General features: G+C 41.5%; 1 protein-coding gene across 2 annotated transcripts in view; it reads right to left on the reverse strand.

Annotated features, from left to right (window-relative positions):
- Positions 1–726: 726 nt before the first annotated feature.
- Positions 727–21886, reverse strand: part of NPHS1 (NPHS1 adhesion molecule, nephrin) — a 56564-nt gene continuing 35404 nt past the window's right edge. Inside the window, exons 10-30 of one of the 2 annotated variants that reach the window (XM_040422198.1) lie at positions 21682–21839; positions 21409–21550; positions 20855–20979; positions 20483–20651; positions 20133–20262; positions 19477–19649; positions 18867–19007; positions 17760–17900; positions 16953–17074; positions 16487–16652; positions 16191–16347; positions 12933–13084; positions 12556–12667; positions 11444–11625; positions 10998–11057; positions 6553–6675; positions 5941–5965; positions 5614–5725; positions 5419–5533; positions 1204–1310; positions 727–1115 (exon numbers count right to left, since the gene is read on the reverse strand). In XM_040422198.1, coding sequence (XP_040278132.1) covers positions 993–1115; positions 1204–1310; positions 5419–5533; positions 5614–5725; positions 5941–5965; positions 6553–6675; positions 10998–11057; positions 11444–11625; positions 12556–12667; positions 12933–13084; positions 16191–16347; positions 16487–16652; positions 16953–17074; positions 17760–17900; positions 18867–19007; positions 19477–19649; positions 20133–20262; positions 20483–20651; positions 20855–20979; positions 21409–21550; positions 21682–21839 — 2735 coding nt within the window. In that variant the 3' untranslated portion in view covers positions 727–992. Of the gene's footprint in view, positions 1119–1203; positions 1311–5418; positions 5534–5613; positions 5726–5940; positions 5966–6552; positions 6676–10997; positions 11058–11443; positions 11626–12555; positions 12668–12932; positions 13085–16190; positions 16348–16486; positions 16653–16952; positions 17075–17759; positions 17901–18866; positions 19008–19476; positions 19650–20132; positions 20263–20482; positions 20652–20854; positions 20980–21408; positions 21551–21681; positions 21840–21886 lie in introns of both variants that reach the window. The other variant, XM_040422196.1, reaches the window with a different exon arrangement.

Here is a 21886-nt window from a genome sequence, read left to right on the forward strand (position 1 = left end):
ACTCATTTGCCTAATAATTCTGCACGCAGTGTATATGTGATGGAAAAATGAATCCAGCCAGCAAAGGAGGCAATGTGGACAATCACAATACATTAGTAGGTGCCTTGTATTAACTTTCTCTACATGACAAATACCACTTACTTAAGTAAGACAACCCCTTTAAGGGGGGCATTTATTAAGAATGGCATTTTGTGTCCCGCTCCTCCCACGTTTTGAAAAAGTGGTGAGCAGGGCACAAAACCCCAAAAAGTTGCAACTTTTTGTAAAATCATGACGTGTTGATAAATATCCTTTATGTATTTCCTTGTACTGGATCTGGCCATGTAGGTCATACAAATATATCAGAATATAAAATATTTTTGCATAAATTATATTTATGCTTATTTGAAAAAAATATACATTTTGTGAACTTACTTTAAAACTTTAATTACTATAAAGAAAGTCCAATTTACCCCCCCACACACACACCCGCACACGCGCACACGTGCGCACGCACGCGCACACCCTTTTTTCGCTCTTACAGGCTTATGAGCACAGCCTCAGCAATCGACCACCAAGTAGATGTCTATTACCAGAGCTCTTTATTGATCCAGATCCAAAACTGTCACAGAAATACAGCAATGATCTCATTTTCTGTCGTACAATATATTTTTTTTGTAAACAAAGTTTATCCAAATCTTTTGCCCCCACCCAAAAAACAAAAACACACCCCATGAAAATGTGATATCGTACAATTACAATGTCTTATTTTAGTGTTTTTTTTATATATATTCTATTACTATTCAATATATTCTAATACTATTTGCTAATGTAGGAAAAGTCTGAATATGACTTTACACAAACAGGAACCCAGGAAATTTTGAGGATCTACAAAAAAATAAATTAGAGAATCTGACTCAATTCATTCGCAAACTGTTAAAAAATAGATATTAGGGACAGATTTGCAACTATTTTTATTATTTATTTGGGAGTCAATAAAAATTCTGTATATTTCACACCAAGTGCCCTTGTCCCCCATACGGTGTCTCGTAAGTTGCAGACAATGGCAAGTCTGGTTCATCGTATACCCTGCCTACTGCTGCCTGGTATCCATCCCACGGCTGCTCTCCTCTGTCCTGCTAAGAAATAAAAATATAATTTCCAAGGAATTACCAAGAAGAGAATAACAAAAGAATAATCAAATATATAAATCATGTAACTAACCGTGGCTCCTTGCTGCCATTTTGTTTTGTGGGTGGTTGGGTATACCCCTCGAACTTCCTCATATTCATGGTGATCAGAAGACCCATACCAGTCTTCATATCCTCCTTCTGGAAAAAAGGGTTATCACTTTTAGACACATTCAGACGATGCCATAATAAGATTATTACCACTATAATACTGCTCCTATGTACAAAAATATAACTACTATAATACTGCCTCCTATGTACAAGAATATGACTACTATAATACTGCCCCTATGTACAAAAATATAATTGCTATATTACTGCCTCCAATAAATAAGAATATAACTACTATAATACTGCTCCTATGTACAAGAATATAACTACTATAATACTGCCCCCTATGTACAAGGATAAAACTACTATAATACTGCCCCTATGTACAAGAATATAACTACTATAATACTGCCTCCTATGTACAAAAATATAACTACTATAATACTGCTCCTATGTACAAGAATATAACTACTATAATACTTCTGTGTACAAGAATATAACTACTATAATACTGCCTCCTATGTACAAGAATATAACTACTATAATACTGCTCCTATGTACAAGAATATAACTACTATAATACTGCTCCTATGTACAAGAATATAACTACTATAATACTGCCTCCTATGTACAAGAATATAACTACTATAATACTGCTCCTATGTACAAGAATATAACTACTATAATACTGATCCTATGTACAAGAATATAACTGCTATAATACTGATCCTATGTACAAGAATATAACTACCATAATACTGCCTCCTATGTACAAGAATATGACTACTATAATACTGCCCCTATGTACAAAAATATAATTGCTATATTACTGATCCTATGTACAAGAATTTAACTACTATAATACTGTCCCTATGTACAACAATATAATTGCTATATTACTGCCTCCTATAAATAAGAATATAACTACTATAATACTGCTCCTATGTACAAGAATATAACTACTATAATACTACTCCTATGTACAAGAATATAAGTACTATAATACTGCTCCTATGTACAAGAATATAAGTACTATAATACTGCCTCCTATGTACAAGAATATAACTACCATAATACTGCTCCTATGTACAAGAAAATAACTACCATAATACTGCCTCCTATGTACAAGAATATAACTACCATAATACTGCCTCCTATGTACAAGAATATAACTACTATAATGCTACTCCTATGTACAAGAATATAACTACTATAATACTGCTCCTATGTACAAGAATATAACTACTATAATACTGTCCCTATGTACAACAATATAATTGCTATATTACTGCCTTCTATAAATAAGAATATAACTACTATAATACTGCTCCTATGTACAAGAATATAACTACTATAATACTACTCCTATGTACAAGAATATAACTACTATAATACTGCTCCTATGTACAAGAATATAAGTACTATAATACTGCCTCCTATGTACAAGAATATAACTACCATAATACTGCTCCTATGTACAAGAATATAACTACCATAATACTGCCTCCTATGTACAAGAATATAACTACCATAATACCGCCTCCTATGTACAAGAATATAACTACTATAATACTACTCCTATGTACAGGAATATAACTACTATAATACTGCTCCTATGTATAAGAATATGACTACTATAATACTGCCTCCTATATACAAGAATATAACTACTATAATACTGCTCCTATGTACAAGAATATAGCTACTATAATACTGCCTCCTATGTACAAGAATATAACTACTATAATACTGCTCCTATGTATAAGAATATAACTACTATAATAATGCTCCTATGTACAAGAATATAACTACTATAATACTGCTCCTATGTACAAGAATATAACTACTATAATACTGCCCCCTATGTACAGGAATATAACTACTATAATACTGCTCCTATGTACAAGAATATAACTACTATAATACTACCTCCTATGTACAAGAATATAACTACTATAATACTGCCTCCTATGTACAAGAATATAACTACTATAATACTGCTCCTATGTACAAGAATATAACTACTATAATACTGCTCCTATGTACAAGAATATAACTACTATAATACTGCTCCTATGTACAAGAATATAACTACTATAATACTGCCTCCTATGTACAAGAATATAACTACTATAATACTGCTCCTATGTACAAGAATATAACTACTATAATACTGCTCCTATGTACAAGAATATAACTACTATAATACTACCTCCTATGTACAAGAATATAACTACTATAATACTACCTCCTATGTACAAGAATATAACTACTATAATACTGCTCCTATGTACAAGAATATAACTACTATAATACTGCCTCCTATGTACAAGAATATAACTACTATAATACTGCTCCTATGTACAAGAATATAACTACTATAATACTGCCTCCTATGTACAAGAATATAACTACTATAATACTGCCTCCTATGTACAAGAATATAACTACTATAATACTGCCTCCTATGTACAAGAATATAACTACTATAATACTGCCTCCTATGTACAAGAATATAACTACTATAATACTGCTCCTATGTACAAGAATATAACTACTATAATACTGCTCCTATGTACAAGAATATAACTACTATAATACTGCCCATATGTACAAGAATATAACTACTATAATACTGCCCCCTATGTACAGGAATATAACTACTATAATACTGCTCCTATGTACAAGAATATAACTACTATAATACTACCTCCTATGTACAAGAATATAACTACTATAATACTGCCTCCTATGTACAAGAATATAACTACTATAATACTGCTCCTATGTACAAGAATATAACTACTATAATACAGGTCTCCTATGTACAAGAATATAACTACTATAATACTGCTCCTATGTACAAGAATATAACTACTATAATACTGCTCCTATGTACAAGAATATAACTACTATAATACTGCCTCCTATGTACAAGAATATAACTACTATAATACTGCCTCCTATGTACAAGAATATAACTACTATAATACTGCTCCTATGTACAAGAATATAACTACTATAATACTGCTCCTATGTACAAGAATATAACTACTATAATACTGCTCCTATGTACAAGAATATAACTTCTATAATACTGCCTACTTAATAGATTCAGTGCACACGCAAATGTAATCAATTATTTATCTTTTTCATCTTCCAAAATGTATTTATACATGATTTTCCATCGTCTCAGCAAAAAATGAAAATAAAGATACATCATAATTTCAAGAATTGTTTCTCAGATGGATGATGATGACGATGTTTCGGTCATGGTGACCTTTTTCAAGTCTCATCTGTGCATTCCGTCATAATAGAAGTCTATGGGAACATAGCGGATCCGTTATGCTGCCCATAGACTTCTATTATTACGGAATGCAAAAGGGAATGCCTCTAATGGTGTCCCTTTTGCATTCCGTCTTAAAGGGAACCTGTCACCGTAAAAATGTAGTGTAATCTGCAGGCAGCCTGTTATCGAGCAGGAGGAGCTGAGCAGATTGATATATAATTTTATGGGATGAGATTCAGTAAAACTTGTGTTTTATTCATTTATATTCCTGCTCATTCTGGGCTTTAAAGTCCAGGAGGCGGTCCTATCATTGATTGACAGCTCTCTGTATACACAGTCATAGAGGGGCAGCCTGTCAGTCACTGATAGGACCGCCCGCTGGACTTCAAAGCTCAGAATGAGCAGGAATATAAATGAATAAAACACAAGTTTTACTGAATCTCATCCCATAAAATTATATATCAATCTGCTCAGCTCCTCCTGCTCTATAACGTGCTGCCTTCCGCTCAGACACCATGTTCCATGTGACAGGTTCCCTTTAAGTATTATGTTATGTTCCGAATATAACCATGTTATAACGGAAAATAATAAAGTTAAGTTCGGCTCCCCATTGACTTAAATGGCGTTTGGGTTCAGGTTCGGGTCCCGAACTTTGACCTGAAGTTCAGTCGAACCCGAACTTCCAAGGGTTCGCTCATCACTACTTAGGAGAAGTTGCCATCTATTGCTGCAGGGGAAATGCAGCATTGCATGGTGGCTATTCATATAAATGGCAGTCCGTCATATGAGATCAGCCCTCCGGCGTTGCTCACAGCTGGGGGGCGCCTAGAGGATGACCGCCCTGTATGATATCCATATGCTCTAATAGGGCATATCAGACAAACCCTTTAATAATGAAATGGTACTTACCTTCCCAGCTCTGAAATTCCGGATCCCCCCTCTCCACACTCTCATAGTGGGGGGATAGTGACGGCTGATAATCTCGGGTTGGGTAGTAATATATTCCTGACTCTGATCCGCTGTCCTATGAAACATAATACGGTACACAGTTTAAACGTGCTGCTATACTCCTCCATCCCCCGCCATATCCCACCACCCATCCACCTGGTAGACGCTGCTGCCGGTCTCCGAGCCGCTGTCAATCAGTAACGTCTTCTTCGCTTGTGTGTTGATTAGTTCTCCATCCCCGTACTCATTGAGGGTCCCACGGGATGCACTGCAAGGGTTAAATAAGAAAAAGAGGATTTAAAGGGGCTCTATAGGCTTAGAGAAATGTTTTGTTTTTTTCCCAGAAACTGACCAACTATTGTGTGTCTATGTCTGTATTGCAAGTGTTTATTTTTAAAATCTTTATTTATTTTATTCATAAGCATTCTGTAAAAATAAATAAATAAATGGTAAAACATCGATCGCTTCCATTTTCTCTCTTACCTCTCATCCTTTTTCACTGCATCCCCTGTGGGACAGAAGAAAAATGTAAAATTCTGTAAATACAAAACCCTTTTTTTTTTCCCAGTTATGTGGAAACTGTCAACAAGCTGCTGTTGACGGATCTGTTATTTTGATTAGGCATTATTATAAAGATATCTGAGTGCATAGGGGTAGGTTACTACGGGGTTGTGGCTCATAAAGGGTTTCTGTCACCCCAATTGTCGCTATTAAACAGCCTTACGTTATAGATGTGAAAATGTCACCTGAATTTAACTCTGCATTTCTTTTATTTAAGTATGCCCCCGTTTTCGTGTAATTTTAACTTTTATTATATGCAAAGGCTTAACTTGTTAATATCTGATGCAGGTGTTGGGCATTTATATGTTAATCAGACTCATTTACATAGCCGTGCCCTGGACCTTGCTGAGCGTGTATATTTTATGAAGAGGTCCGGGAAGAAAGCGGTCAGACAAGCTAGTCTATTGTACACACAGTCATCATGTCGCTAAATCCTACTAACATCAGTCAACAATTGATCGGCCTGCTTGCTGATGGTTTCCAAGCAGCCACTGTGGATAAACAAACACACATTGATTTTTTTTTCTTCTTTACCTTCTTTTGCTTTCTTTCTGTACCTCCTCACCAGGCAGAAAACCAGTCCTGCATTAGATAAGAGGAGTAGCGCCCCTCCTGCACCGATGGCACCAAACATGTATGGGGTCCATGGAAAAAGATCTGATTGGGAAAAACCAAATATAGACAGTTTACACGGTTTTCTTCCTTTGTGCCCCCTGTGCTTGCTGTTACAGTACAGTTTCTACATTGTAGCAGCTTGTGGCTCCTTGACGGATATCTTCCCATGCACCAAACAGGTGTCAGGCTCCACCCACTTTGTGTTATTTACATTTCCTGTGACAACCAAGCTCCGCCCCCGGCATGGAGAAGAATTACAAAATGTGGCATCAAACGGTAGTGGGTGGGTTTCTTTAATACAGACCTTTAAAGGGGTGTTCTGGGATTCCTACAGACATGCTCATGTAGTCACTTACCTAATGTACATCTTCTCGAAGCTTTTTCTTTCTCCATTTGGACTTTCATGACCCGTTTTCACCATGTAGACCAATCCCTCTGGTTTGTCTCCATCCTGTATCTAGCATTTTCTGTGCACTTCTCCTTCCTCTGCCACAGCTCCAGCACCGCCTCTAATAACACCTAGCTACTTACATAGACACTCCCCTGTCACTATTTCTAATGACACCCAGTGTGTTTATAGCTCCTCCCACCCAGCTAATTACATAGGCACTCCCCTTTCAGTGCCCCTTACAATGCCCAGCTAGTTTATAGCTCCTCCCACCCAACTAGTTACATAGATACCCCCTTTCAGTGCCCCTAACAATGCCCAGCTAGTTTATAGCTCCTCCCACCCAGATAGTTACATAGACACTCCCCTTTCAGTGTCCCTAACAATGCCCAGCTAGTTTATAGCTCCTCCCACCCAGAAAGTTACATAGACACTCCCCTTTCAGTGCCCCTAACAATGCCCAGCTAGTTTATAGCTCCTCCCACCCAGTTACATAGACACACCCATATCACTACTTCTAACGACACCCAGCTAGTTTATAGCTCCTCCCACCCAGTTACATAGACACTCCCCTTTCAGTGCCCCTAACAATGCCCAGCTAGTTTATAGCTCCTCCCACCCAGATAGTTACATAGACACTCTCCTTTCAGTGCCCCTAACAATGCCCCACCAAGCTAGTTACATAGACACACCCATATCACTACTTCTAACGACACCCAGCTAGTTTATAGCTCCTCCCACCAAGCTAGTTATATATGGTTAGGAACGGTCAGCACTTTCAACCTCGCAAGACGCCCGCACGGGAAGGGAAGATCCACAATGTAGCAAAGAAATCCCAGCGGGCGCTGATTCTTCATTTCATGTATCCTTTATTTCATCTTGGTAACAATGTAACAATGGACGCGTTTCGGCCGGTCCAGCCTTCGTCAGCTCAAGTTTATACAATGGTTCACCATCTTAAATAGCAGTAGAATCAATCACCTGTGGTGACGTCAGACGCCCACAAAAGTGGTCGGCACCCAAATCAATGCTTTCCAGTTCTCTTATACAATAGAACTATAAACAAATAATTAAAACAATAGAACAGTGAGATAATGCTGATGTAGGTAAACCTGCAGCGTCTCATCTCCGATTTGCTGTCTGTTAAGAAAAGCAATTATCATTAAAGATTGGATATAGCGGCAGCATAGTTCCCATCTGCATAATCTGGTGTTCCCTATTCCATCCTCTGGGCTGTAATGTGCCCGGGGTAGGGATCCAACAGGCTTCTCTCCGTAATAGTTGTGTCCTAATGTCACCCCTGTGTCTCCTGTGTCGCTTCACTTGCTCCAGCACCTGGAATCTCCACTGGGCGATTCTATGTCGGTGCTTCTGAAAATGAAAAGGTAGAGGGAGCAACAAATTCCCTGTGCGAATATCCGATTTATGCTTGCTAATGCGATCTTTTACCGCTTGTATGTTTCCCCTATGTATACCAAACCGCAGGGAGACTTCACCAAATAAACAACATTTGCAGAATCGCAAGTAAAAAAAACTTTAATTATAAAGGTTTTTCCTGTATGAGGGGGGTGGAAGGAATCACCTTTAATTATATGGGACACTGTACACAGCGCACACAAGGGTAAGTGCCATTCTTGCCACTACCAATGGTTGTAGTTCTCATAGTGCCAATATCTGCGCCTACCAGTTGGTCTCGGTAAGTGGCACTTCGCTTGTTGCAAATCAAGGGTGCATTATTAAAGGGGTTGTCCGGGTTCAGAGCTGAACCCGGACATACCTCCATTTTCACCCCGGCAGCCCCCCTGACATGAGAATCGGAGCGGTTCATGCTAAATCGCGCAGGGCAAAGGCATTTTTTGGAGATCCGGTAACGTACTGGGGCTCTCCATGGGGCTTACATCACCGGCACTGATGTCATTTACATACAGATCTCTATAAGAAGGAGACAGACAAGAACAGGGTGTTGCATTACACAAGTGCACATCCACTTTGTTTATAGAAAGCCATTCCCAAATCGCAGGTGCAAAGGGTGAAAAGACTTGTTTCTGATCCCCACCTGCAGGGACAGAGGGTAGATGAGATGCTGCAGAGATTTAAGATGAGGGGTTACCCACCGCAGATACTGCCAGAGGCTACCACCTCAGTACGAGCAGAGAAAAATATGGGAGATCTACGTATTTACCCACAAATACCATCCATATAATGGAAAATGTTACGGTATTATACGTAAGCATTGGCCACTGTTAGGTGAGGCGTACCCACAGATTGCCGAATTTAATAATGCACCCTTCATTTGCAACAAGCGAAGTGCCACTTACCGAGACCAGCTGGTAGGCGCAGATATTGGCACTATGAGAACTACAACCGTTGGTAGTGGCAAGAATGGCACTTACCCTTGTGTGCACTGTGTACAGTGTTCCCATATAATACAGGTGATTCCTTCCACCCCCCTCATACAGGAAAAACCTTTATAATTAAAGTTTTTTTTACTTGCGATTCTGCAAATGTTTGGTGAAGTCTCCCTGCGGTTTGGTATACATAGGGGAAACATACAAGCGGTAAAAGATCGCATTAGCAAGCATAAATCGGATATTCGCACAGGGAATTTGTTGCTCCCTCTACCTTTTCTTTTTCATAAGCACCGACATAGAATCGCCCAGTGGAGATTCCAGGTGCTGGAGCAAGTGAAGCGACACAGGAGAGGGGGTGACATTAGGACACAACTATTACGGAGAGAAGCCTGATGGATCCCTACCCCGGGCACATTACAACCCAGAGGATGGAATAGGGAACACCAGATTATGCGGATGGGAACTATGCTGCCGCTATATCCAATCTTTAATGATAATTGCTTTTCTTAACAGACAGCAAATCAGAGATGAGACGCTGCAGGTTTACCTACATCAGCATTATCTCACTGTTCTATTGTTTTAATTATTTGTTTATAGTTATATTGTATAAGAGAACTGGAAAGCATTGATTTGGGTGCCGACCACTTTTGTGGGCGTCTGACGTCACCACAGGTGATTGATTCTACTGCTATTTAAGATGGTGAACCATTGTATAAACTTGAGCTGACGAAGGCTGGACCGGCCGCAATGCCTCCATTGTTACATTGTTACCAAGATGAAATAAAGGATACATGAAATGAAGAATCAGCGCCCGCTGGGATTTCTTTGCTGAGCTAGTTATATAGACCTGCCCCTATCACTGCCCCTAATAATGCCCAGCTAGTTTATGGCTCCTCCCACCCAGCTAGTTACATAGACACACCCCTATCACTGCCCCTACCAACGCCCAGCTAGTCTGTAGCTCCTCCCACCCAGCTAGTTACATAGACACTCCCCTATTACTGCCCCTAACAACACCCAGCTAGTTTATAGCTCCTCTCCCCCAGCTAGTTACATAGACACTCCCCTATTACTGCCCCTAACAACACCCAGCTAGTTTATAGCTCCTCTCCCCCAGCTAGTTACAAAGACACTCCCCTATCACTGCCCCTAATAATGCCCAGCTAGTTTATGGCTCCTCCCACCCAGCTATTTACATAGACACACCCCCATCACTGCCCCTAGCAATGCCAAGCTAGTCTGTAGCTCCTCCCACCCAGCTAGTTACATAGACACTGCCCTATCACTGCCCCTAACAACAGCCAGCTAGTTATTGGCTCCTCCCACTCTGCTAGTTACATAGACACACCCCTATCATTGCCCCTAACAACACCCAGCTATTTTATAGCTCCTCCCACCCAGCTAATTACAAAGACACTCCCCTATCACTGCCCCGCCCATAGACATAACATCACAGGAAATAAGAAGGAGCTGCTTGGACATGGTCATGTGACAACAGCCCAGAACGGGAGATCGGATAGGAACATCACAAAATTACAGCGAACTTCATAAATAATTATGTTAAAGGATTCTGATGCAAATCGGAAAACCCCTTTAAATACCTCCGACTACACTCAGCAACTCACCAGGCTTTGGAACAGGAAGACCCGGTTGAGTGGGTGCGGGGATCTTCACATCAGTGTCCTCTGGAAAATCAATACAAGTTTGTACATATGTCACTTGACATCTCAATGAAATTCAGGACCTGAGGGGGTGGGGCATGACACAGGGATGGGATCTTAGAGTCATGCTCTGCCCCTTCAGGTCCTGCAGTGAGCATCATACAGTGGCCTGGATTTACTATTGGTTTGGGACTGGGAATAGTGGAGCAAAATGTGGTGGAATTTTGCACAAAATTTAGCATCTACCGCGAATCTTAGAAAGGGTGTGTCTTATTTAAAGGGGTGGGACTTAGCAGGAAAGGCGTGGCCTAATTTATAACTTTTTTGTGGCAAAAAGTGCACAAACAATTTGCATAAAAATCTGAAAAAAAGTAGGATGAGATTTGATTGAGCCATTGGACAGGGACTACCTTGTGTGGTGACGGTGAGTACAGCTCCACCATCTGCGTAGTTGCTGTCTCCCAGATGGTTGACGGCATTCACCGAGAAGTTGTACACCGTGCTGCCTTTCAGTCCAACAATGGTGAAAACAGTGGACCGCGGTGGGAAGACGTCAACGTACATGTAACTCTCAACGCCGCTCATCCGGTATCTGCAAAAAAAGAGATGTAGTTTTATCATGTGACCACTAGGCGGAGTCTTACCAGTGACAATTATAACGCTGCAGTGTTGCATAGGTCTATCACAAATGCAATTGTCTTCTCATAGTGATGTCGTCCCCAATTTGTTAAAGGGGATGTCCCATTAAAAATATTCTACAGTTTTTAAACCAGCACCTGGATCTGAATACTTTTGTAATTGCATGTCATTAAACATTTAGCATAGCCACTGAGTTATTCAATAAAATGTATCTGTATAGCGCCACCTGCTGTTTGTTATTTTTTTTCTTATTTCTTTGTCCTGCTCACTGAGATGGCCGCACATGCTCAGTTTCATCCTGCAACTGTCTTCTAAGCTGTGATAGGCAGAGCATGGACACGCCTCCTGAGCTGTGATAGGCAGAGCATGGACACGCCTCCTGAGCTGCAGCAGAAAGGACACTCCTCTTGAGCTGTCAGCTTGATCTAGTAGAGCAATGAATGGGGAGATCTCTGGATCCATGTGAGGTACAGGGCTGGTTCTAGCTTTGTTAGAAAGAGATTATCATGTGATGTCTGATTTTCATTTTTTTACATGGGATAACCCCTTTAGCCCTGAGCCTCCCGGTTCATGAATAGAATGCTAGTATTACAGTGAGGACTGACGCTTATAGGCAGAACAGTAGGTGAGATGAGATATGGCAGGAGGAAGTGTCAATCTATATGAAATGCAGCTAAATAATTCATTCAGGGTCTGCGGAAAGCTGAGTAGTATCTTCTGTGGTCACTAAAACAGCAGCCATTAGTTGTTGTCACCCAATATCTGTAAAAGCTGTACAGTAGAAAAATGAAAGCAAGGCAGTAAAAGGGCTTATATTTTTGGATTTTTTTATATATATATAAAATGCCTATGATAAAACTTTTTGGAGAAAAAAAAAAATCACCTGACTCGAAACTGTTGTTCCACTCCTCCATCAAATCCTTCCTTCCATCCTAGGGTTACTGAATTGTGAGTGACGCTCAGGATCTTCAGATCACTTGGAGGATCAGGGCGACCTTGGGTGTAACAAAGAGAAGATTTAAGAGGCGCCACCTGCTGGTCACAATAGGAATAACAACTGTGCAAAAGTGCCCGTCCATCTGTCGTGTCTATGGACGGCTTTGGCGACACGTAAGTCATAGTAAATTGAAAATAACACATGTGGCTGTTGTAAAATTTCCGCCATGGTTGGATTTTTTGCGAACCGCTCACTTTATGGCGCCATGCCACCTTAGCGTTACACTGGGTGTTATATGTGATGGCAGCTGTATATCGCCTTACTGGTGCTGACAAGCTGGATAGAGAAGCTGTCCACTCCCAGAGCGTTGGTGGCCGTGCAGGTAAAGATGGCGTAATCGTGCACCGCGCTCACGTTGGCGATGATTAGAGTGCTTTTGTGAATCCACAACTCATGAGAGGTCTTCACAGAATACCTAAGAGAGTAATATAATGTAGACAGAGGCGAACCGTTAAGTAGCCGTGGCATAACGCCCTACCCTTCCCCCGCCAGTCTTTCATTATTGTACATTGGTTTAATCTTTTTTATATACAGCTCCCATTGAGTTCAATGGTAATCCATAGCATAGTGTTTCCCCTTAGTGACCACCAATACGCCATTTTACGGCCATCAGCTCTGCATGGGCCTCCCATGCAGGGACAAGCCTGAGCTCAGCTGATCCTGGCCATTTAACCCCTTAGATGCCATGGTCAATACAGCCTGCAGCATCTTAGTGGTTTCAGGGGGTGCGGTCTCAAATGACATTGGTGCCGATGTCGTATGGTGAAGGCCCCAGGTCTGCCCTCTGTGGGCATACACAGCCAGAGGCCGTAGCTATCTTCAATCTGCGCAGGCGCACTGAGAGGCGGCCGCTCACTCGGCCGCTCGCTCCTCAATGCGCCTGCGCCGATGACGTCACATCTACACCCGGCGCAGGCGCATTGAGGATGGAGCGGCCGAGTGAGCGGCCGCCTCTCAGTGCGCCTGCGCAGATTGAAAATAGCTACGGCTGCTGCGCAGGCGCCAGATATTGAATGAAAACAGGCAGGGCCAGCAGAGAAAGATCCCGTCCGCTGGCCCTGTCAATCAACAACGGAGGGGGCGTCATTACCATCGGAGGATGCGGCTGCTACCAGCAAGTAGCCGCCCTACTTGCTGGTAGCAAGGTAATTTACATATTATAAAAATCGATTTTTAGCAAATTCTACTGAACGAAAATCATTAATTAGCTTATGTATGATGAGATCGCAGTGTAGGGATTATTAGTAAAGAAAAAAAAAACGGTTTAATGGGGTGACAGAAGCCCTTTAAATAAAGTTATTTAAAAAATCCAACTGAAAAACACGCACACTTTTTTAAGTGAGAAAAGTTAATACATTTTATTTAATATTTATTTGGGGGTGCAGATATCATGATGCCAGTACGATTATAGTGATACCAAATATATATTTTTTAAAGTTTTACCACTGTTCCACAATAAAAAAAACTTAAAAAAAAAAAGTGTTTGCATTGCCGCATCCCAAGACCCATAACCTTTTTATTTTTATTTTATTTCTACGGAGCTGTGTGAGGGCTTGATTTTAGCGAGACAACTTGTAGTTTTCATTGTTATTATTTTAGGGTACACACAACATTTTGTTCACTTTTTATTCCATTTTTTTTGTGGTGAATAAGCAAAAAACAGCAATTCTGGTTTGTTTGTTTTTTGCAGCTTTTATCATGCAGGACAAATTACAGCATAAGGCCTCTTTCACACTACCGTTTTTTTTTTTCGTTTTGCGGTCTGTTTTTTGCGTTCCGTATACGGAACCATTCATTTCAATGGTTCCGCAAAAAAAATGGAATGTGTTCCGTATGCATTCCGTTTTCGTATTTCCGTTTTTCCGTTCCGTTGAAAGATAGAACATGTCCTATATTTGGCCGCAAATCACGTTCCGTGGCTCCATTAAAGTCAATGAGTCCGCAAAAAAAACGGAACACATATAGAAATGCATCCATATGTCTTCCGTATCCGTTCCGTTTTTTCTGACCCATCTATTGAAAATGTTATGCCCAGCCCAATTTTTTCTATGTAATTACTGTATACTGTATATGCCATACGGAAAAACGGAACGGAAAAAACGGAACCAAAACGGAAACACAACGGAAACAAAAAAACGGAAAAACGGATCAGTGAAAAACGGAACGCAAAACACTGAAATCGACATACTGTAGTGTGAAAGAGGCCTAATTGTATAGTTTGGATCATTAGGTTGTTACTTATGTGGTGTGAGGATTCGCCTTTCTTTCAGGGGGTCGCAACCACATACTACTTCAGGACACCAGGATTAAGGTCCAAACAACGCTTTTATTTGGCACCAGCACAAACATAAATGATACAAAATAAGCACCTGCCCGACTAGGCACTTGCTAATAAAAAAATAACGTATCCCTGACTCACCTAAAGAGCCCTGTTCACACGGAAATCAAATGCGGCTTTCCTCAGCCAAACAGTCCAGCAGTCTCCAGACTGTGACAACTCCAGTACCTTTTGGGGGATTATAGCCCAGTAGTCCTCCTGACTCTGGCTGTGCGACCCTCGCTCCACAGGCGTCGCTGGGTCCCCCAAACTTCGGGCTATCACGTAGCCTCGTGATCCCTCGACCACTCAGAGCCTCTGCAGGTCTCTGTTCCAAATCACTCTCTGTCCTAACTGACTCCCTGGGAGATGCTTTATGCCACTCTGACTATCACAGACCTCACCTGCGATCCTCTCTGGAGCAAGGGAACACCCATCCTGGAAGTGTGTGGATTGGCAGACCCCACTTCCAGTCCTATTTGCCAATCCAACTAAAATCCAGCCCAGAATATACAAAAACAACCTTGTCTCAGCGACCTACATGCTGCTGAGACTATTGCATCCCTGATTTTAGTTATCCCACCCAGCTGAGGTATCTGAGTGGGATATACACACTTTCCCGCACTGTCCACCTTATCACAGTGGTGATACCAAATATGTGATGGGGATAAAAAAGAAAAATAAAAAAGTTATGGGTCTTGGGATGCGACAATGCAAAAACTTTTTTTTAAAAAGTGTTTTAATGTGCAAAAGTAGTAAAAATTTGATATTTGGCATCACTATAATCTTACTGACCCAGTGAGTAAAGTTATCATGATATCTACGCCTCCAGGTGAATATTGCAAAATTTTCTAACGTAAAAAGACAATGGCGTTATTCCTGTTTTTTCCGACCCCCCAAAAAAGAGTTCATAAAAGTTAAGCAATATGTCTTGTGTATCCCAAAATGGTACCAGTAAAAATTACTTCTCTCACAAAAAAAACAAGCCCTCATATGGCGTTAAAAAAACTAAAAACGTATAGCTCTTGGAATCAGAAAATATAAAGCTTGGTCACTAAGGCCCAAAACAGGCCGGTCACTCAGGGGTTATACAAAAAAGTTTTTTCATGCATGGATGTTCAATGCAAATCTGTGGCAGAAATCTGATGGTCAGCCTCAGATTTCGGCCCTCGATGTGTGCACTTATTCTTAGATATCTGAATACCTGGGGTTTTTGAAGTCCAGGGTGATGCCATTCTTCGCCCAGCTGAAGGCCACGTTTGGGATCCCCTCAGCTTTACATTCGAGACCCGTGGAGGACTTGCCATCTCCAGGAACGGCCACTTTGCTTAGGTGAACCCCTTTCTCTATTTCCGGCTTAACTGAATTGAAAAAGAATCAGGAAAAAATGAACATTGTGGGGTCGAGAGGGTAATGTAGGCCTGCCCTTGGGGACCTCAGCTTTCATGGTTGGTCATGGTTGGCCTAGGGCACTCCTTTTGACCAGGAAATCCTACTTACAACGTACAACCAGACGGGCGTCAGCCTTGACAGGTGGGGGAATTCCATTATCCACTGTGCACTCATAGCGCCCGGCATCCGTCCTCATGGCGTCTTTGATAATGAGTCGTCCGGTGAGACCATCAACTTGTCGTTCCAAGGCGGACAAGTCTCTCTCCTCATCTCCCTGTTGGTAGAAAGGACATCCTCAGATTTGATCACTTGTAGTTACAAGGCCCTAAACCTGAGGCTGCACTACTGAGAGATTCTGTGGACATGGAGACCTTGTGTGGTGCCAGATCATCATCTGCATCAATGTTCACACATTAAGGCACAGAGGATGTAGATGTTGATGAGGATGATGATTTGGATCCATGTGTCTCCATGACAGCACCAAACTGTTCAGGAATCCTCTACTACTCGTGAAGAAGTTGCTCCATACATGAGATACATTCCTGAGAAACAAGGCCGTAGAGGAGCTCCTTACCAGCCAGCGCCACTGAAACATCTCAACGCTGACAGGATTTGCATCTGCAATGCACACTAGCTCTGCTCTCCCTCCCAAATCCACTTCTGTGGGGTCAACAAGGCTGCGAATGGACGGAGAATCTTTGTGGGTGAAAAAAAAAAGTGCGGTTGATGCATCTTTTTTTAAGATGGTGTTCATTTCATGCAGCATAGCATAAAAAGTGCATAGAAACCGTTAACAGGCTGCTGTTGACAGATCTTTAGTCTAATTAACTTTGAAGAAACAACTACCTGAAGTAAGGAGATGGGCTGCATAGACTGATAAGGTATTACTGAGACATTCAGACCCACAGCATGACACCACAGTTCACTGTACAATATAAGAGAATACCAGATCTGTCAACAGCAGCTTGCTGGTGGTTTCCAAACAGAGCCAGGACTTTTTTTTTTTCTTTCTACACAGCAATGACTAAGAAACTAACTTAAAAAATATGTGAAAACAGCATAAACAGTAACAGCTATATATTGAATTAGCCGATGATGAACTTAAATTGATTAAGGCGGAGTGTCACTTTAAAGTTCCGTAAAGGACTCTAAATAGATAAGAGTCATTAAGGGTTTTGGCAAATGGGCCGGTAAGAAGACCTTGGCTACCTGCTGAGCCGTCATACAATGTCACAGCCCATAAGGTGAGTCACAAGGAGACCAAAAAGCAGTTGCTACAAGACACTGACAGATGCTGGCTGATGGCAGAAAGCAATTGTGTTTGACACCACAAGCATTATTGCAATGTGAAACCCTAACATATTTGCATCTGGGGTCTTACAGTGGACATCCAGTTGCACCGCAGTGATGTTCTTCCCCTCTTTGTTCTCACAGGTTACGCTATATACCCCAGAGTCAGCTCGACTAACGTTCCAAATCTCCAGAGATCCAGCCCCTTTAAGGTGGTGCCGGTAAGCTCCTTCTGCAAAAAAAAAAAAAGGATACAAAACCAGGTCAGAGTCATCAGACAGAGTTATCTGTTTATTGCATATTAGAGCAATGCATTACAGTGTAATTATGTGTTTTTGTGCAGTCAGGTGTAATACTGCTATCTGGCCTCTAGATGCCACTGTTGTACCTTCCATTGCAAAGCGCAGCCCCTGTATGGATAATTGGCTTTCTCTGTAAGGTGCAGGCAGTGCACTAACACCTCCAGGCTCTGAAGTGTGAGAGTATGTTTTATTAAAAGGGTTTGAGGATTTTTTTGAATTATGCATCACACAGCTGTAGTAACCTAATGCCGCAGCATATGGACATTCATGGAAAGCTGACATAGCCTTTACAACACCGATAAACATGATTGCGTATTGTGTCCCGACTTTCATTGTTTGCAGTAACTTTATAGATGGGGTTTCATAGCGCTGTAGCCTCAGTCACTGATGAAAGGTGAGGATCTAAGTACCTCGTGCCTCTGACTGTAATGGATTTATGCCTTATAAATAGTAGCCAAGGGCTCCCTGGACAAAACATATGGAGAGATAGGATTTTTGTGTCCACAGCCTCCTCCAGTGACCACAGATAGTGCCTCCCTTGCACCTCTTTCAAACAGTCCTGAAAATATTGCATCAAAGGACTCCCAGGCTATATGAACCTATGTGGTCATGAAGGAGTTAAATAGTTCTTCACAATAACCAATGGTGTTTGGCTTAAAATTCTGAGTTACTAGTGAAGATCCTTGCTTTTCAGGCCAGCGTGGAGAGTGGCTTCTCACTGGAGGACCCAACACATCACAAAGACAGGCCATTGATTTTAATAAGAGGTGTGTAATGCTTCATTTCCCCTGTGGGGGTGCTGTATGCTGACACTTGTTGCTGAATTCCCTCATAAATTACAGTTGATTGCTGAAGGTCCACGTAAGACATGATCTCCACCCTTCATAACTGCTCACCTCTGTTCAGTACTTGCCCCCGTAGACTCCATGTATAGTTGACCTCAGCAGGGTTGGCCCGGATGTATAATGGGATGAGGGCTGCCCCATGCTCCACAGCCTGGACAATCTTTGGCTGCTCATCTGTAAATTCTGGTGGGACTGAAAGACAAGTCAATGTTCAGAATGTTCTTGCTGTGTATTTAGCCCATGTCCGGTCATGGCCATTTAAAAAAACTCATGCTTATAGTTAGCCAACAGGGTTGTTTTTCCAACAACATGTCGACATGTAGCACCATAATCATGGGAATGACTTGTTTCTTGACCTCCATTGTCATATACATGTGTGTAGTTATCGAAAAACCTAGAATATTAAGTCTTAACTTTACAGGCCATACTCAAGAAGATATTGCACCATTATCTACAGTTTTGTAAGATCTCTCCTTCTTCTCAGATCTTCCCATATTTGGTTCTGTTCTTGGGCCGGTTAGACAGGACCATACAAATTGTTTCATGCATGGCCAGTTTCAGCAAGACCCAATGCCATGGGTCCTGTTAGAATTGAGATGATTAATCCTTATATAAATTAATCCATCTCATGAGAAATGTAGACATGAACGGTGGTACTCACATAGAACATTGAGTTTGTAGAAGGTGTTGACAGTCTCACTCAAGGCACTGCTGTATGCCTCACAGGAGACACGTTTTCCATTGTCTGCTGAGGAGACTGTTAATGCAACGCTGCCAGTGGTCGACTTTCCACCATATTCTACATTCTTTGTCCCCAGATCTCTTCCTTGCAAGCTGATGAAGAGAGAGGCCATGTTAAGAAGTGATCAGTTGGGCAGTCAGTTGGCTGGTTGATCAGGTGGGTGGCTGGATAGTTGGTTGGTTAGTAGAATGAATGGGTGGTTGCTTGGGTGGTCAGTCAAGTGCCTAGTTGGTCAGGTGTGGGTTTGCTTGGGGCATTGGTTTGTAGGTTTGTTAGGTGATCAGTCAAGTGTTTGCTTGGTTGCTTGCTTGGGTTGTCAGTTGTTTAGTGGTATATTGGTTGGTTAGGTGGTTGGTTGGTTGGTTTGTTGGGTGGTCAGTCAAGTGTTTGGTTGGTTGGGTGGCAGGTGGGTTGTATTCTTGGTTGCTTGGGTTGTTAGTTGTTTGGTGGCTTGGGTGGTCGAATGGTTGCTTAGGTAGATTACTTGGGTGGTTGGTAGGTTGGGTGATTGGTTAGTTGGGTAGTTGGTTGGTCAGTTGACTCAGACATATGTAATACCAAGCAATACTACTCACATGACTCCATCCTTGATCCAGGATATTGTTGCTTCTGGATTACTGCTGCCCGTCCTGCACTCTAGAGTAACGGTGCTTCCACGTTTATAGTCTTTGGGTGGGTTGATAATTTTAACATCAATAGGAGGAACTAAAAAATAAATGAAAGACACTAAGACCAATCCAACCAACTATTCAGGAATCCATTGTTGTTGCCATTCCTATCTCATGGCATTCTGCTCTCCCATGTTATCTAGTTTTAATTACCATCATATGTGGTTCCCATCCCTTATGGTTTCCCTGGCATGACCCATTCCTAGTAACAGAAATGACTGCTAGATTGTCCCCATATAGAGAACTAGGAGACTCACACTGGACATGAAACTTTGTGGTGGCCGTCAATGTGTTCTTCCCTCCATCATTGGTGGCATTGCAGCGGTAAGTTGCCTGATTGTCACTCGGCGCGGTTTCAATTATGACCTCCCTGGAGACTATCTTCCCTGCAGTTATCGTCTTTCCATCGGACACAGTTCTCTTATCCTGAATTTTCCAAAAATATAATTGTTTTTGAAAACTTTCTGTCAAAAAAGCTTACGTTTGCCTCTCACTAAATCAGATGTTTCAAAGACTACTCTCACATGGCCTGAACAGATCATTCTTAAAAAAAAAACTTCCCCATGACTGAGGCAGAATATCTTTAGCTTTATTTTGCTTTTATCAGAATTTTTTCTAAATGTACTTACCTTAATCCAGATGAGTCGAGGTGCTGGGTGACCACCACTCGAGAGACAGGTTATCTTGACACGCGTTCCAGCCCGAAAACGAGAGTCTGAGGGAGGAGCCTCAATCCAGATCTTTTGGGGAGGATCTGAAAAAACAAGCTGTGATGAACTGGGCCAATAATTACCTCTTCATAACAAAAAAAAAGAGAAATAGCTTTGTGTAACAAACGCCTACCCCAACACCAACTCCACCACTCCTGCTCTCAGATGAAGGTCTTAGTCATTAGTCTGGTGGCTATGGAAATGCTGCCTGATAGTCATATAAGGTTGTCAGGTAGCATATTCTTAGCAACCAGAGTCGGATTTCTCAGCTGAGGCCCAAACTGGCAGAGAGGGGGTGATGAAACGTGGCTGAGCTTACAGTATAACTTTTCATTTGTTTTCGGCCATTTTATTAAGACTTTTGTGATTATCTATTAAGATGGAAAACGTCCTTTAAATCGGCTATGGCCGGAGGTGACAGACTTTACCACACTTCTGATTTCATGACATCATACAGAGAATATATGACTTACAGTTTACACTGAGCTGGACGCTGTTCGCCTTGGTGTAGAGAAGAGCCTCATTAAAAGCCTCACAAGTCAGCGGCATGCCGTTATGTTCCCTCTGAACCACTGTGGTGATATTTGACATTGTGATCTTCCCCCCATGATCTGACTGCAGAGAAAATAGTAGGGGGATAGATAGTTTTGATAGATAGATAGATAGATAGATAGATAGATAGATAGATAGATAGATAGATAGATAGATAGATAGATAATATTACATTGGTTACAATTATTACTCACGTCAGTTACAGTGACTACAGTGTTCTCCAGCTCCACGGCCCCCAGCCACCAGCGGATGTGCACGGGGGGATTACTTGATGCAGTAAAGCAGGAGAACGATAGAGACGTGTTCTCAGGACCACTGGATGAGCCAAGAATTGTGACTTTGATGGGAAGAACTAAGCAAACAACAGATGAGATAAAGACAAAAAGTGCAGAATAATCC

Source organism: Bufo bufo, chromosome 1 (assembly GCF_905171765.1).
Source record: "Bufo bufo chromosome 1, aBufBuf1.1, whole genome shotgun sequence".
NCBI lineage: Eukaryota > Metazoa > Chordata > Amphibia > Anura > Bufonidae > Bufo > Bufo bufo.